This window comes from Schistocerca gregaria, chromosome 1, assembly GCF_023897955.1.
Source record: "Schistocerca gregaria isolate iqSchGreg1 chromosome 1, iqSchGreg1.2, whole genome shotgun sequence".
NCBI lineage: Eukaryota > Metazoa > Arthropoda > Insecta > Orthoptera > Acrididae > Schistocerca > Schistocerca gregaria.
Window position 1 is genome coordinate 831,416,005 of NC_064920.1, and position 16,848 is coordinate 831,432,852.

Sequence of the window (16,848 nt, forward strand, 5' to 3'; positions counted from 1 at the left end):
TATTATTCATTCTAGCATATAAAAAGAAAACAGTCTGTGTATGTGTTAAGGATGTGACAACTCTGTTGCTACTGCAGCATCAAATACAACTGGTGTGGAACCAGTTCCATTGAATAATGTTAAAAGATATTGCCTGTGCTCAAGAAAACGCACCTAAGTCCAACAGCTATCCGTCCTGACAGAACACAACAAGCATATGTGTGGAACTGATTAAATGGATCAAAACGTGAATCTTTACAGGATAAATATACATAACAGAAAATGGTACTGGACTCTTTGCAGTTGGTTACTGATCTCGTTGTGCACAGTGTTGGGACACGGTGGCACAAAAATGGAAATAGAATTTCTCATGTAAATTTTTTTTTAAAATTGTGCAAGTGTACTTGATGAGGTACTCAACACCACTGAAGGAACCTGGACGAACCTCACACTCCAGTACTATACAAGATACAACTTCGTGGAATGACCAACTGATTGTGAAAATACTAGAAGACTAAATGCTGGAATAAAATGTAAGACTCAGCATGTACACAGTGCAAGAAATGTAATGTGGGATTCTGTTTGAATGGTCTGCTATTTATCATACCAAATAAAATGTTGTTTTTGTTTCTAATTTGTAACATGTACTCGTGTTTAATCTATTACCTTCAGTAAAAAGAAGTGTACCCTTTCCACATTAATGTCTGTTTTGCTCTCAATAGTGCATAGCATTACATATATGGTACAGGATATTATTTTAAAACTCCCAAGGTTACATTTTCTTTTTCGTTTTAACACTAATAAGTGCAAGAAAATAACAATAAGTTCAGGCACTAGTGGTTTAATTTCATTTTCAGTGTATAACACTTATATTGTAGGTGTTGAAGTTTCATGGCGGCTTCATATTTTACATATGGTTGAATGATTGAATGTTTTATATGTCACTTATGTACAAACACATTGAGATAACTAACTCATTATGAAATTCAGTGTGTTAGAGATATAGTCATTGAAATAGGTAGGTTCACTTTTAAAAATATAAAAACCACAAAACCTAAATGTTGTTTCTTCCTGAAATTTTACTTCATTCCAGTTTTTATTTTCCCGCAAGATCTGTGGAAAATTAGCTTGTTTTAATAAATGAAAAATGATTTAAGTCCACTCCACATAACACCCATATAAAAAAATGTGTAGCATGGCATTAAGATTTCACTTAGTAATGAAAATGCAAACATAATTTTTGAATCAATTTAATTCTAAGTATACCATTACAAATACTAGTACGTTGTCAACATGTCTTTTGTAACGCCATTATAGCATGTACATTTAATTGATGAAAAGTAGATCTTCATAGTTAAAATTATTCTTCCCTATTTGTTTACACAGTTCTTTAATTCTGAATATAATTATACTCTAAAACACAATCGAATGTAAGCTTTTTGCAACTTACCGTGTTCTTAAAGTGTGTCCAGTTATCACGAAATTTTTTGCTCTGCTGGTTCTCATGATCAAAGCTTTGTTTATATGGAACCGCACTGGTAGAATCAATATTTTTACACTTATTTATCACAATAAAATTTATATATTATTCAGCATTATACTGAAATGTTGTGTAAATAAATACTAACAAAAATAGCAACATGAATATGGTTGACAAACATTGCTGCCTCTGACATTTGGCTATATTCTCAGCATTGGGATGCGTAGAAATATCTGTGTAAGGGATGTTGTTTGATTGGGTTGGTGTTGACTGTAGTAAATGGCAATAGGGATCTTTGAAAATATGTGGGGATGAATTGTTTATATCGGTTTTTTCATTTAAGTTTGTATGATTTTGTTGCATGTTGCGCATTAAAGCGTAGAGACAATGGCTATTCCACTGTATTTAGTGGAATGCTTGCTCTCATTTATGGTTTCTATTGCTTCCGATCATTTTTTACCGCCATTTAGTACTTATTGATCATTCGTTTGTGTCAAGGTAATTGTATTACTATTTTATACTACAATAAATTTTAGTATTTGTAGTGTTAAGCGTACATCTGTCTTACAGTTACAGGAATTAGTTCCGTGTGAAGTACCTGTACATTGTGCGGTAACATTGGCTCATATTTTAAGTACTTGTAACATTTTTGTTATCTGTGTGGAAAATAATCGGACGCAGAGTTTCACAAAATAGTTGCGTGAAGATGTTCTACAAACTGAGCGATCTAAGGCTGTGCTCTCCCAATGATGCTTACTCGTATTTTCTAAGAAAGTACATTCCTCACTGTCACACGTGATACTTCGCTCCGTTCGCACATTATGCAGGAAATTGAAAACATCAGCGTTTTACTGCTCTAAAACTGTTCTGTCCATGTACGCGGGAAAGAAGTCAGCTGCCCTAGGCATGAGAAAAACTTTTAATTCGCTTCAGTCAATGTCACAATTTGCAATGCAGAACACCTGTTAGCAGTTGACAAATCCGACTGTGTCGACGGTAATGTTAATCGTAATAGTATCTTAGTCTAGTACGGGGTTACCATTTGATGATACAGGAAAAGAAGACTGAATCTTGCCTCCAAGAAAGTATCTGAACAGATTTACCAAATGCTTTTGTCAGAAACAGTTCATTAGTTACATGTTGCACAGAATATGTACAAAAGAATTTATTGCACGAGCGACATATTCGACACAGAAACTGAGATTAAATTGTGTATTTTTGTGTAACACATTGATTGGAGGATTCTGTTTGTGATTGGTTAGCATGTAGGCGTACTGTGGGATAACTGATGAAACCAACACGTGTCCACGTAATATGGAGAAACAAATTTAAAGATTATATGATTTGTTTCATAATGTACGATGCTGTGTGTGTGTAGATTGATTTTTCTCAGCTTGAAAACTGTTGCATAGATCTTCAGAGAGGATGAAACAGTCAAATGGAAAATCACTCTGTTGTATGGTGTGGCATTTTAACACATTAAGGCTAAAGGTAGGGGGGGAGGGTGGGGGGGGGAGTTTATGTAGTGCCTTAAAGCATGTTGGAATCCCTTATGACAGTTAACCACGTGAACTGTTGAAGTACATCAGGTAATCTCTTTTGGATTTAGACTGTAGAACATATGGCTTTATTGTTTCAGTTCTGAGTCTGTTACAATGCAGTGGGAAGCAATATTGGCATATTTTTCAAGATGCCAGAGTTCTTCTAAGATCACACAAGTAGGAAGTACGAAAAGTTTTTGAGAAAAGGTAGTATAGTCACTACCATTGGTCACTTAGAGCATTACATATATTGGAAGGTTAAAAGCTGGAAAATTCATGTACGTTATTACATGAAAAATTTATTGCTTAATTTTTTAAAAACAAATTGCAACCCTGGATTAAGAAGAGCAGTTTTTGTTGTTGTTATATTTGGTAAAATGTTGGCTACTAAATAGTTACATGGCATTCCAATTTATTTACTTGTGCCATCCTTACATTAGTCAAATAAAGGAATCAAGAGCATTAAATGAAGGTACTTTTAGCTTCACTAACACACTTTTAAAAATGTAATTATAGATTTGTTTGGATCCCAGGGGAGTGTCATAGAAACGCTGAAAATCTGAACTTGCAGACACTTGAAGGGAGGTGCAAATATCTCACAAATTTCTGCTTATGAAACTTTAGTAATTAGTCTTGAATGAGGAATTGGAATGGAGAAAAAACCAAATATTTGGTGCAATGGGAAGCCTCTTTTCCGTGTATTTCACAATGTTTTACATTGTATGGGTGCAGATAGAATCAGCTAGTGTGTGGTACTGGATGACCCCAGTGCCTGCCCCCCCCCCCCCCCCCCCCCCCCCCCCTCTCTCTCTCTCTCTCTCTCTCTCTCTCTCTCTCTCTCTCTCTCTCTCTCTCTCTCTCTCTCTCTCTCTCTCTCTCTCTCTCTCTCTCTCTCTCTCTCTCTCTCTCTCTCTGAAGTATTGATTTTATTTTTTATTTGTCCATCCGTAGACCATTCTGTTCAACAGAAACTGACATATACTATAACCCAAGGCCTAGGTTAGGTTGGAAGGTGAGAGTTGGCGAAGCCGACGAAAGTGAAAACCAAATAAAGATTGTGGAAACAAATTGATTGGTAGCAAAGCCTAAGTTTACATTTACACCACATTGAAAAATATGAGGGGGAGGGGGAGTCGTTCCTATAACTACTAGTGATAATTTGATTGTAAGTTGGGGAAACCAACAAATGTGAATGTCAAATAAAGGTTGTGGTTACAGATTGACATGTAGTGTAGTATAATGTTTATGTCTGCGCTACATTTAATGCTCTTTCTATCTTAACAGTTAAAACTACTAAGTATATTCGTAAGGCGTATATTAGATAATGGACAAGTGTCTGGCAATGATTTTAATGCTTGTTATCTACATAAGTCATTCATAAACCAAGGGAAATGCAAGATGGGTCCACTAAGCAACTTTTGCCAACACCATGCAGTTATAAAAATTTCCAAAGGGCTCTGCTGATAGTAAATGATGTAGAACGAACTATAAGCTTTGCAGAGTTACAGGTATTGATCAGAAGCGGTATGATACTACTGTGGATAAAAATCAGACTTCAGTTCCAAGTATTTGGAATGAATGCCATTGAGATTACAGATTTTTTTCCTCTCACTTGCTTTGATTTTAACCCCTGTTATGCAAAAATGTCTTTCCTAAACCATTTTTGCGACATTAATTTTTGTGTTACGCTTATGGCCATTATTCAAACGTAAGACTGTAATTCCCCCCTCTGTTCAGCACTGAGCTCTGTTGGGGACACTTTTGAAGAGGTGTCTGAATATCTGTGGAGGAATGGCAATGAATTTTTTCTTAGCTGAAACCAGGGAAGGTGAATGTTGGGGCCAGAAGCTCTGGGCTGAGCTCTAACTTGTCTCATAGGTATTCCAATTGGTCCAAGTCGGGATTCAGGGCAGGCCAGTCCATTTCAGGAATGTTATTTCTTACAAGACATTGCCTGACGGATGGCACTTCGTGACAGGGTGCATTGTTACGCTGATAATTAGTGTTTTATTAAATGCAATAAGAGGACCATGTCCTAACCATGAAGAACACTCCCATATCGTAACACCACCTCATCCATACTTCGCTGTTGGCACTACACATGATGGAAGTTAAGATTACGGGCGTAAACTAAACTCAAACCCACCCATCAGATGCCTATGGTGTATAAGATGATTATTCACTCTATATCACTTGTTTTGTCATCCATTGCCCAGTAGTGTTGCTCTTTACATCACCTCAAGTGTGACTTATCATTGACTGTGGCTTGTGAGGTGCACAGCCATTGTACCCCATTTTTTAAACATCCTGTGCCTGTGGAACTCTCTAGCAATTCCTTCCACAAATTTCATGCAATTTCTTACAATGCCCACTGCTGTTCTCAACACCCCCAACCATCATTACATGAGAACTGCCTGGTCTTGAGAATGAACTTTCCACCGTGCAGCTGAGTGTGCTCCAATATGAAACTTCCTGGTAGATTAAAACTTTGCGCCGTACAGAGACTCTAACCTGAGTGAAAGGTAAAAGTCTAGAGCTTGTCTTGGTCCAGCACACAGTTTTAATATGCCAGAAAGTTTTGTTGCCTGATCGTGGTTTAGCTGTAGTCATTCCTCCACATTTCCACTTCACAATTACATCACCAAGAGTCAACTTGGGCAGCTTTAGAAGGGTATAAATCTCCCTGGTGGGGAAGTTGCTGAATGCTCCTGCGTAATTCATTCTGCTATTACTGCTGCACTGACGACACAATACTCGTGGACTCATTTTATAGTCCAGATTTGCCATGCATGACATTCAGTAGTCTATTTCTCATAACATAATGGTGGCTAGATATTTTTTTCATCAGATGGTGTATTTGTCATTTTGGAGGCTCACATCTCCACCACATTTAGGAATCATTGGTTTATTAGCATGGGACCACATTGTTTGCTAATGTCAAACTTTGTATGACAAAAGTGCTGCCACTTGCTGATAAGTATACACACAGTGTGTACTACATAATGTACACATGGCTAATACATACAAATTATAAAAGTGAGTGTATGAGTGACCCGCATGTACTCCTAAACAACTTGATAGATTTCAACCAAACTTCATACATCTATCACTTACTACCTGGACAGCACCCCTGTGGGGGGCAAGAACCAGGTACCTCTCAAGGGGGTTGGGGTGGGGACAAAAAAATATTGTACCTCACAACACAGAAAGATCCAGACTACACTCATCCTGTATTTCAGAATGAGAGCATTTAGTGACTTGCAGCCAATTTTGCACATAATTTCAAACCTGTATGAAACTTTTTCTTGATGACGTCACCAGCAAAATGATGAAAGGGTGAGACTTCATCACTCACTGCAGTTTCACTGTTCATGTACTAAAATTGGTGCATCATGTATGACCTTTCAATTTATTACTTCTTTACTGCTAACACTATTTGCTACATGTTTTGCAGGCAGTAACACGTGTACAACTGCATGTGCTTGTGAAATTATATTGTACTTCAAATAGTTCAGAAGATATGTCATAAACAGTGAGCTGCATGAAAACGAAACAGCAGGGAAAAATTTGCTAAAGATACAGGTGAAATAATTGTACAAATTTGTGTATGTATGTTAAATATTTGTGGCACATGTATGCGGGCAGCTCACTGCGACCCCACCCTGGTTGGAATTGCCAACACCTTGGAAGCAGCGCCAAGCGGGCGCGGACAACGAACGGAACGCCACATGCGCGTCCGGCCCCAGACAACTGCCACGACCACAGATGGTGGACGAGCCGGGTGCGGACATCCGTGGGAGCACCAGGGAGGGGTAAAAACCTCAGGAGCAGCACCTGGCGGGTGCGGACGCCAAAGAGAGCACCCAGCGCCCTCTGGGCATAAATACTGGACAAGATCCTTCAACACGGCAGTCTCAGGTAGCACCTGAAGAAGGCAACGAGGTACGTGGCCGAAATATTGTGCCAGAGCTACACAAACATCCGGCAGTAGACCCGATTTTTCCACATGTCAAGATCTCGCCGGGAAAGCCTGAAGAGTTAAACTGTAATACTTGCTCTGTATTTAATGCGCATACATTGTGCTCACAAGAAGAAAAACAAATTCTGAGAGAGAGAGAGAGAGAGGGTGGGGGGTGGGGCAGTAGAGACAGCAAACTCCACCCACTGACTCCAGGTACATGGGTTGCCAAGAGGTGAAGGGGGTAGTGCGGAGGGGGGGGGGGGGGCGGAGAACAAGGCATGCTAATATCTTAATGTTGGCAACACACTTGCATTCACATGCAGTTTGTCCTCCAAGCAGCACTGACAGGTGTCATCTGTTAGCCGCCACCATAACAGGTGTCGACTGCCACATATCGGCATCTACAGAAGTAAAAATTGAGACAGGTGTAATAAAAGTTTACAGGAACCGTGAAACTGAAATTAATAGTTTAAAGTTGATTGGTGGTGTTTTGTTACTACTAACTGCATATGAGTCCTGATGGACAGTTTGAAATTCAAAAGAATCAGTAGTAACTTACATTGCAGCAATGAAAAGGGAATGAATAAAATTTTGAACATTTGTTCATGTGACGCTGCATTATTTGTACACCTAAATGACACCATATCAGTCTTGCTCATTCTTCGTCTGCACATGATTCATTATTGACGGTACTTTCGGATTCAGCATTATTAATAATGATTTCATCTATAGCAGTCTTGACAACAGGCATGCCTCCAGTAATCTTCTTTCAGTTGTTGGGCCTTCTTGCAGTACCCTTCAGTCATCAGCAGTGACTGACAGAAGGGATTCACTTGCAGTCTTGATCACACGGTTTTTGGACATTTCCCCTGAAATATTGCACTCTCTAAATAACTGTTTTACTTTTTCAGATGCTCATCCTTTTACATTCAAATCACAATTGTGGGCTGGCAAGTGGACGACTGTGTGGCCTTTTTTACCACATAAGTCATTTAGCAGGTCTGTGTTCTTGAATTAAAGTGAACAGAGCCTACTTCTTCCTGTTCTCATTACAGGTAACACATCTCATTTGCAGGCGTTTCAACATCTCCACTTTGGTATCATAATGAGTGAGTGGGAGCTTTGTTCATCTGTTATGTGATGGAACATTACGTATCAAGGTGATTGACTTTGGAGGAAGGTTTGGGAGAACCATATTTACAAACCACCTTTCAAAATTTCAGCATTCAGGTGACCATGGTAATCACCTTTTGTGAATTTAGCACGGAATTGTAATTGGGTCTCCTTGAGAAAGCCCTTCCTCGATTCAACACTCTCAGTAATATGTTCGTAGAGAAGTTTCCCCCATCCCAAAATGTTGACATAATCCTCCAACTGTCATATTACTGTCTGTCCAAGTTTAAACCAGAAAGAATATTTTTGTGACTGCTTTCCTAATATGTCTCATTTCTGCAATGAAACACAACTGCCAGTCAGTAATGCCTCCACGCCCTAGCAGTAAAGACCTCATATTTTGCACTTTTTCCCTGGTGAATGCCATGGATAACAAAATATTACACAGCAAATTTATATCCCAAATTGAGCCTTTTTTCCCTTGAGAATTGGTCTATGTTTCTGCAGAGTGGGAGAAATCTTCTGCACCAAGTAGATGGGTTGTCTCAAGACAACCCTGGTGGAGCTATCCGAATGGATTTTACCAGCATATCTTGGCTGAAGTGAAAGATTTTTTTAAAGTTGGAAAATTAGGAGTGCACTCTATGCAGAATGTGTCATTACAAGTAATAAGGAGAGACTGCCAGGGGAAGGATGTACTTTTTGAAACTACTTATACAGTAGTAGGTTTGGTCTCAGGTACCACACTGTGCAGCCACAATTTATTGAATAAAAATAATGACATTCATTTCTGTTATGTAAAAAAAAAAATTGACATATGACACATCTTGTGCTAACTACATGCGGCATAACAGCCAAGTATCTTGACCAACATGCTGCATGTATGTTACTAAAAAAACTGCATTGTTATTGCAGCTTTAGCAGTCTACTGCATGACAAGAAATTCTCTTACACATACAAATAAAATTACCGCTTTAAAATAATTTGGACAAACAGGAAGGCAGTTTCAAAGCACTGAAAAACTTGAATTGAAAATTATATCACTTTGGCCAGGGTTTGTAGTGATTATTTTTCTTGCTCCACTTCGTAAAGTAATACACTTTGCATTTCTAAGCAGAGTAGATTAGCATAATGGAATTTGTTCTAGATGATAACCATTGACGTCCCCATCTGGCCATCCAGATTTAGGTTTTTCGTGAGTTTCTTAAATATCTTCCAGCAAATGCCGGTATGGTTTCTTTGGAAAGGGCATGGCCGATTCCCTTTCCTGTCCTCTTGTAATCCATACTTGTGCTCTGTCTTTAATGTCTGTTCTGCCTGCAGGTCATTAAACTCTAATTTTCGTTCCTTCTGAGGAGTAACACCCGTCATGGACCAGGAATCACTTTGTTGCTCATTAGTGTCTTAGCTTACTACGCGGAATGGCTGCATACATGCAACGTTCTGTATAAGATCACTGTGACTCACAGCAGCTGGACACAAAAATCAGCAAACCCAATCAACCGACTTCCACTGGCTTGTACTGATTAAGAACTAGGAAGGCCTTGTTCTCCTCCTTGTGAATAAACTGTAATAATGACTTTTGGATTCTGATTTAAAATTGGTTCAGCTGTTTCTAAGTCCATACAGAATCTGTGACCTCTTGAATCAAAATTCCTATTGTCCTTACTTAAAATCCAGTTCTTGAAATTGTGTAAGTGGCTTTCTCAGGATAGTTTCTGTCTGTCTTCAAGTGTTTGCCATTTCAGTTCCGTCAGTATCTGTGCTGTTCTCATGGGTCAGACAAATCTGTGACAATCCATGCTGCCCTTATCTGTATACATTCAGAATCTTCAGTTTATATACAGGGTGTTTCAAAAATGACCGGTATATTTGAAATGGCAATAAAAACTAAACGAGCAGCGATAGAAATACACCGTTTGTTGCAATATGCTTGGGACAGCAGTACATTTTCAGGCAGACAAACTTTCGAAATTACAGTAGTTACAATTGTCAACAACAGATGTCGCTGCGGTCTGGGAAACTCTATAGTACGATATTTTCCACATATCCACCATGCGTAGCAATAATATGGCATAGTCTCTGAATGAAATTACCCGAAACCTTTGACAATGTGTCAGGCGGAATGGCTTCACATGCAGATGAGATATACTGCTTCAGCTGTTCAATTGTTTCTGGATTCTGGCAGTACTCCTGGTCTTTCAAGTGTCCCCACAGAAAGAAGTCACAGGGTTTCATGTCTGGTGAATAGGGAGGCCAATCCACGCCGTCTCCTGTATGTTTCGGATAGCCTAAAGCAATCACACGATCATCGAAATATTCATTCAGGAAATTAAAGACGTCGGCCGTGCGATGTGGCCGGGCACCATCTTGCATAAACCGCGAGGTGTTCGCAGTGTCATCTAAGGCAGTTTGTACCGCCACAAATTCACGAAGAATGTCCAGATAGCGTGATGCAGTAATTGTTTCGGATCTGAAAAATGGGCCAATGAGTCCTTTGGAAGAAATGGCGGCCCAGACCAGTACTTTTTGAGGATGCAGGGACGATGGAACTGCAAACATTGGGCTTTTCGGTTCCCCATATGCGCCAGTTCTGTTTATTGACGAAGCCGTCCAGGTAAAAATAAGCTTTGTCAGTAAACCAAATGCTGCCCACATGCATATCGCCGTCATCAATCCTGTGCACTATATCGTTAGCGAATGTCTCTCGTGCAGCAATGGTAGCGGCGCTGGGGGGTTGCCGCCTTTGAATTTTGTATGGATAGAGGTGTAAACTCTGGCGCATGAGACGATACGTGGACGTTGACGTCATTTGGACCGCAGCTGCAACACGGCGAACGGAAACCCAAGGCCGCTGTTGGATCACCTGCTGCACTAGCTGCGCGTTGCCCTCTGTGGTCGCCGTACACGGTCACCCTACCTTTCCAGCACTTTCATCCGTCACGTTCCCAGTCCGTTGAAATTTTTCAAACAGATCCTTTATTGTATCGCTTTTCGGTCCTTTGGTTACATTAAACCTCCGTTGAAAACTTCGTCTTGTTGCAACAACACTGTGTTCTAGGCGGTGGAATTCCAACACCAGAAAAATCCTCTGTTCTAAGGAATAAATCATGTTGTCCACAGCACACTTGCACGTTGTGAACAACACAGGCTTACAGCAGAAAGACAACGTACAGAATGGCGCACCCACAGACCGCGTTGTCTTCTATATCTTTCACATCACTTGCAGTGCCATCTGTTGTTGAAAATTGTAACTACTGTAATTTCGAAAGTTTGTTCGCCTGAAAATGTACTGTTGTCCCAAGCATATTGCAACAAACAGTGTGTTTCTATCACTGCTCGTTTAGTTTTTATTGCCGTTTCAAATATACCGGTCATTTTTGAAACACCCTTTATATATATATATATAAAATAGAAAGAAACTTCCACATGGGAAAATATATTAAAAACAAAGATTCCATGACTTTACCAAGAGGGAAAGTGCTAGTAGATAGGCACAATAAAAATTGTGCTGGGCCACGTGTGAAAGCACCCACGTCATTTACCAACTGACCTGCCTACACTGTGACACTTTCTATGTGGGAATGACCAGCAACAAACTGTCAATTCGCATGAATGGACACAGCCAGACAGTGTTTATTCGTAATGAGGATCACCCTGTGGCTAAACATGCCTTGGTGCACGGCCAGCACATCTTGGCACAGTGTTACACTGTCCGAATTATCTGGATACTTCCCACTAACACCAACCTATCCGAACTCTGGAGATGGGAACTTGCCCTTTAATATATCCTCATTCAGTATCATCTTTGCCTCTGCACTCCGCCTCGACTGACATCTCTGCCCAAACTCTTTGCCTTCAAATATGTCTGCTTGTGTCTGTATATGTGTGTGTGTGTGTGTGTGTGTGTGTGTGTGTGTGTGTGTGTGTGTGCGCACGCGAGTGTATACCCCCTTCTTTCCCCCTAAGGTAAGTCTTTCCGCTCCCAGGATTGGAATGAATCCTTACCGTCTCCCTTAAAACCCACATCCTTTCATCTTTCCCTCTCCTTCCCTCTTTCCTGACAAAGCAACCGTGGGTTGCGAAAGCTCGAAATTTTGTGTGTGTGTTTCTTTATTGTGGCTATCTACCAGCGCTTTCCCGCTTGGTAAGTTATGGAATCTTTGTTTTTAATATATAATTGATACACCAACTGGCAGCAGGAGAAAATAAACAAAGATTTGGAAACATCCAAACTTTTAAAGTCAGTTGCACCGTCTGCTAGAAGGATTGTAGAGAAAGGAAGAAAGATGATGGATAAAGGCTGGTGAGGTTTAGGAAACAGGGAGAGTTACATGGAAAAATTGCTTACAACCTGGGTCAGGGGAGACTTACTGGATATAATGAGTAGGAAAACTGATTGTTGGGGATTTCTTTGGATAAGATTTGAAAACCTGAGGATTCGAAAAGTGGAGAAGTGTGCTACTAATTTGTTTTTTGGAGGGCTCAGCAATACCAAGGTTGGATGTGATGGCCTGTAAGATCTGCTTTTGAACTAGGTTGATGGGATAATTATGTACAGTGAAGGCTGAAGTGAAAATGCTGGTCTATTGTTGTAAAGAGTCTGCCTGTAAACAAATATGTTTGCCTTGAATGCCAGGTCTGTATGGCAGGGAACATTTGACATGACAAGATTGGCAACTGTCAGAATGTAAGTACTGTTTGTTTGTAGATGTAATGTGAAAAGAAGTATTTAAGGATGAGATCAACATCAAGGAAAGTGGCATGGGATTTGGAATAGAACCATGAGAAATTTAATTGGGAGGATGTATTTGAAAATTCCAAAAATTTTGAGAGGTCAACCTCACCATGAATCTGTTTGGCAAAAATACCATCAATGTATTTAAACCAAATTAAGGGCCGAAGGCTTAGGGATCCCAGGACAAGTGATCCATGTATAGGTTGGCATAGGAAGAGCCATCCTGGTTCCTAAGACTGTGCCCCTGATCTATTTGTATGTGCATTCCTCATCACGGGTAAAAATAGTTGTTCACGAGTATAAAGCTGATTATTATTATTATCAGAAATGACATCATAGGATAATCAGGTGGCGATGATTGAGATAGATTTTCTCGTAGTCATCATTCTTGTAACTCCTAAGAATAATTGTAGTTCACAGGCTCCTGTGGCAGTCTGGATCACTTGGGATGGGTATGTGGTGGCTTGTTGACAATCTTCATTGGGAATTGGTGCAGACAGAGATGGTGTCAGTGGTGACAAGCAAGGTGTTTGGTTGGAGTGGGACGGGCAAGGATTTCAGATGATACTGGGATTGGTTGATGTCTTCAATACAGGGTGGCAGTTTTGTACTATAGGTTGTAATTGCTGACTAACCAGTGCAGAGATATGTTCTGAGTGCTTTGAAACTAGCAACTATTAGACTGAATCTTCCTGTCAGATTAAAACTGTGTGTCCGACCGAGACTCGAACTCGGGACCTTTGCCTTTCGTGGGCAAGTGATCTACCATCTGAGCTACCAAAGCATCACGCACGCCCGGTCCTCACAGCTTTACTGGCAGAAGTAAAGCTGTGAGGACCGGGCGTGAGTCGTGCTTCAGTAGCTCAGATGGTAGAGCACTTTACTTCTGCCAGTAAAGCTGCGAGGACCAGATGTGAGTCGTGCTTCGGTAGCTCAGATGCTAGAGCACTTGCCCGCGAAAGACAAAGGTCCCGAGTTCGAGTCTCAGTCGAGCACACAGTTTTAATCTACCAGGAAGTTTCATGTCAGCGCACATTCCACTGCAGAGTGAACATCTCATTCTGGGAACTATTAGACTGTCATGGTGGGTGAGTTTGTGGATCTTAAGAAGAATGTAGAAAGAGGGAGCTGTGGCTTAGTTGGGGTAAGAAGTTCTTGTGAAAAGCCTGAGGTTTTAAGGAGGAACTGTTGGTCACTCTGTACCACAGGGACAGGGTCTTGATGGCAGATGCTGTCTGTAGAAGTATCATAAAGCTGGTACAGACCCTCATTTACATACTCTCGTCAGGCAAGTACCATACCGCTTGATCCCTTGCCCGACGGGGTAGTAATGACGACTCACCAGGTTTTAGGGAATGAAGATCCTGTTCTGGAGAGGGCAGGTTAGTCATGTTGTAGTAACCTGAGAGAGGTGGAGAAGCAACTCTAGAGGTTAGGAATTCTTGGAAAGCTTGTAAGGGGTGATTTTGAGGTAATTGTAGTGGATCAAGTTGGGATTGTGGTTGGAACTGTTAAAAGCAGGGTTTAGTGTGAGGTTTGCTGTTGGAAAGGATTGGGTTGCAAAGTGATCTTACAGGTTGGCATTACATGTGAAGGAAAGTAGGTCAGTAACTGAAGCAGCATGATTAAATTGAAGTTTAGGGGTAAAGGTGAGACCCCCTGATCGTGTGGATAATTCAGGAGAGAAGTGAGCTTTCATTAGAGGTTGAGAACATTGTTGTGTTGTGGCTGGGTTCTTGTGATTGTGGGAAGTCATTGCTCTGTTAGTCTTTTTGGGTGTGGGTCCCACAGACCTGAGCAGCATTGCAGGATGGGTCATACATGTGATCTGTAAGCAATCGCTCTTGTACACTGAATGCTTTTCCCAAGTATTCTAGTAATGAACTGTAGTTTTCCACCTGCTTTACCCATGTCTGAGCCAATGTGATCATTACATTTCACATCCCTACAAAGTGCTACATCCAATTCTGAGAGCCATTGGTATTATGATCACAGGATATACATAATTTTGCATTTCTGAAGATTTAAAGCAAGATGCCAGTGTTTGCACCACTCTGAAATATCATCATATCCTGACTGAATATTTGTGCGGATTTTGTCAGATAGTACTTAATTGTGGATAACTGCATCATCTCCGAAAAGTCTCGGGTTACTCTTAATATTGTCAACAATGCTATTAATATACAACATGAACAGCAAGGATCCCAACACACTTCTCTGGAGCATGCCCAAAATTGACGTTCCACAAAAGATAACTTGCTGTATCATACCTACCAACAAATCCACAATCCAGTCACAAATTTCACTTGATACCTCATATGATAGTACTTTTGATGATTAGCATAGGTAGGGTGTTGAGAAAAATGCCTTTCGTAAATCCAGACTTACTGCATCTACGTGGTTGCCTTTATCCAAAGCCTTCAATATGCCGTGCGAGTTTCGCATGATTGATGTTTTGGAATCCATGCTGGTTGACATGGTGGAGCTCGGAATAGGTTCAGAGATTCTACAAGAAATTGATGTAAAGGGTATTGGGTGGAAAATTTGTGGATTACTTCTACTACTCTTCTTGTAGACAGGTGTGACCCATGCTTTCTTCAGCTACTAGGCATGATTTTTTGTTTGAGGAATGTGCAGTTGATTATAGTTAAAAAAGAGACTAACTCAACTGCAAATTTAGTGTAGTATCAGACGTGTGGGACACATGAGTAGTTTGTCTGTTTGTTGACTGTGATGGATTGCTTTGGTTTTTCAGAATTGATATTGTTGCTACTATTAGCACTAGCATTATTGATTTATGTTGGTAATATAATTTCTTTTCCCCTTAGATAGTGAAACTGTAGAAACAGCAGTTCCAAAATGTCGAAACGACCAGCAGAGGATGCTGGTACGAGCAACCAGCCACCAATAAAGAAAGTCCAGTTTGAACCAATTCGTATAGGACCAATATCAACTTTGGAAGAAATGGACATGAAAGTTCTCCAGTTCCAGAACAAGAAGCTAGCACAGGTAACTTGTTGGATGGTACCTTAGTATGAATGACATTTGTTTACTATTTTTCATATGTAAAACAGGTATTTATACATCAGTTTCAATTATGTGTAAATGACATTCATATTAACCCTACATGACAAGCGTTTTGCGTACATTCTCTCTGTCCCCCCCTTATAATATGAATATACTTACTTTCCTCTGCTCTACTGTTATTCAGCGTTTGGAGCAGCGCCACCGCATAGAAGCTGAACTACGGCAAAGGATAGAACAACTTGAAAAAAGGCAAACACAAGATGACGCTGTGCTTAATGTTGTGAATCGTTATTGGAATCAGCTTAATGAAGACATCCGTGTTCTGTTGCAGCGGTTTGATGCAGAAACGGCTGATGAATCAGAAAATCGGAGTATGTTTTTTATATATGTATATAAATATAATAGAGGGAAACATTCCACGTGGGAAAAATATATCTAAAAACAAAGATGATGTGACTTACCAAACAAAAGCGCTGGCAGGTCGATAGACACACAAACATACACAAAGAATTCGAGCTTTCGCAACCAGCGGTTGCTTTGTTAGGAAAGAGGGAAGGAGAGGGAAAGACGAAAGGACATGAGTTTTAAAGGAGAGGGTAAGGAGTCATTCCAATCCTGGGAGCGGAAAGACTTACCTTAGGGGGAAAAAGGGAGACACACACACACACACACACACACACACACACACACACACACACACACACACATCCATCCGCACATACATAGACACAAGCAGACATTTGTAAAGGCAAAGAGTTTGGGCAGAGGTTAGGTGGATGGCGGAAAGACACTCCACTTCTTTCCGCCGTCCACCTAACCTTCGTAACCTCTTAGTTCATCCCTATGAAATTCCCTAACCACCTTCCCTACCCTCTGGCTCCTACCCTTGTAACTGCCCCCGGTGTAAAACCTGTCCCATGCACCCTCCCACCACCACCTACTCCAGTCCTGTAACCCGGAAGGTGTACACGGTCAAAGGCAGAGCCACGTGTGAAAGCACCCACGTAAT

At 40.5% G+C, this 16,848-nt stretch overlaps 1 protein-coding gene across 5 annotated transcripts in view; it reads left to right on the forward strand.

Moving 5' to 3' along the window:
* The first annotated feature begins 1,650 nt into the window (after positions 1 to 1,650).
* Positions 1,651 to 16,848, forward strand: part of LOC126272043 (E3 ubiquitin-protein ligase Bre1) — a 263,497-nt gene continuing 248,299 nt past the window's right edge. For 2 of the 5 annotated variants that reach the window (XM_049974569.1, XM_049974584.1), the window contains exons 1-3: positions 1,673 to 1,957; positions 15,641 to 15,821; positions 16,024 to 16,210. In XM_049974569.1, the coding sequence (XP_049830526.1) occupies positions 15,672 to 15,821; positions 16,024 to 16,210 (337 nt within the window). In that variant the 5' untranslated portion in view covers positions 1,673 to 1,957; positions 15,641 to 15,671. Of the gene's footprint in view, positions 1,958 to 15,640; positions 15,822 to 16,023; positions 16,211 to 16,848 lie in introns of all 5 variants that reach the window. The other 3 variants (XM_049974561.1, XM_049974576.1, XM_049974593.1) reach the window with 3 other exon arrangements.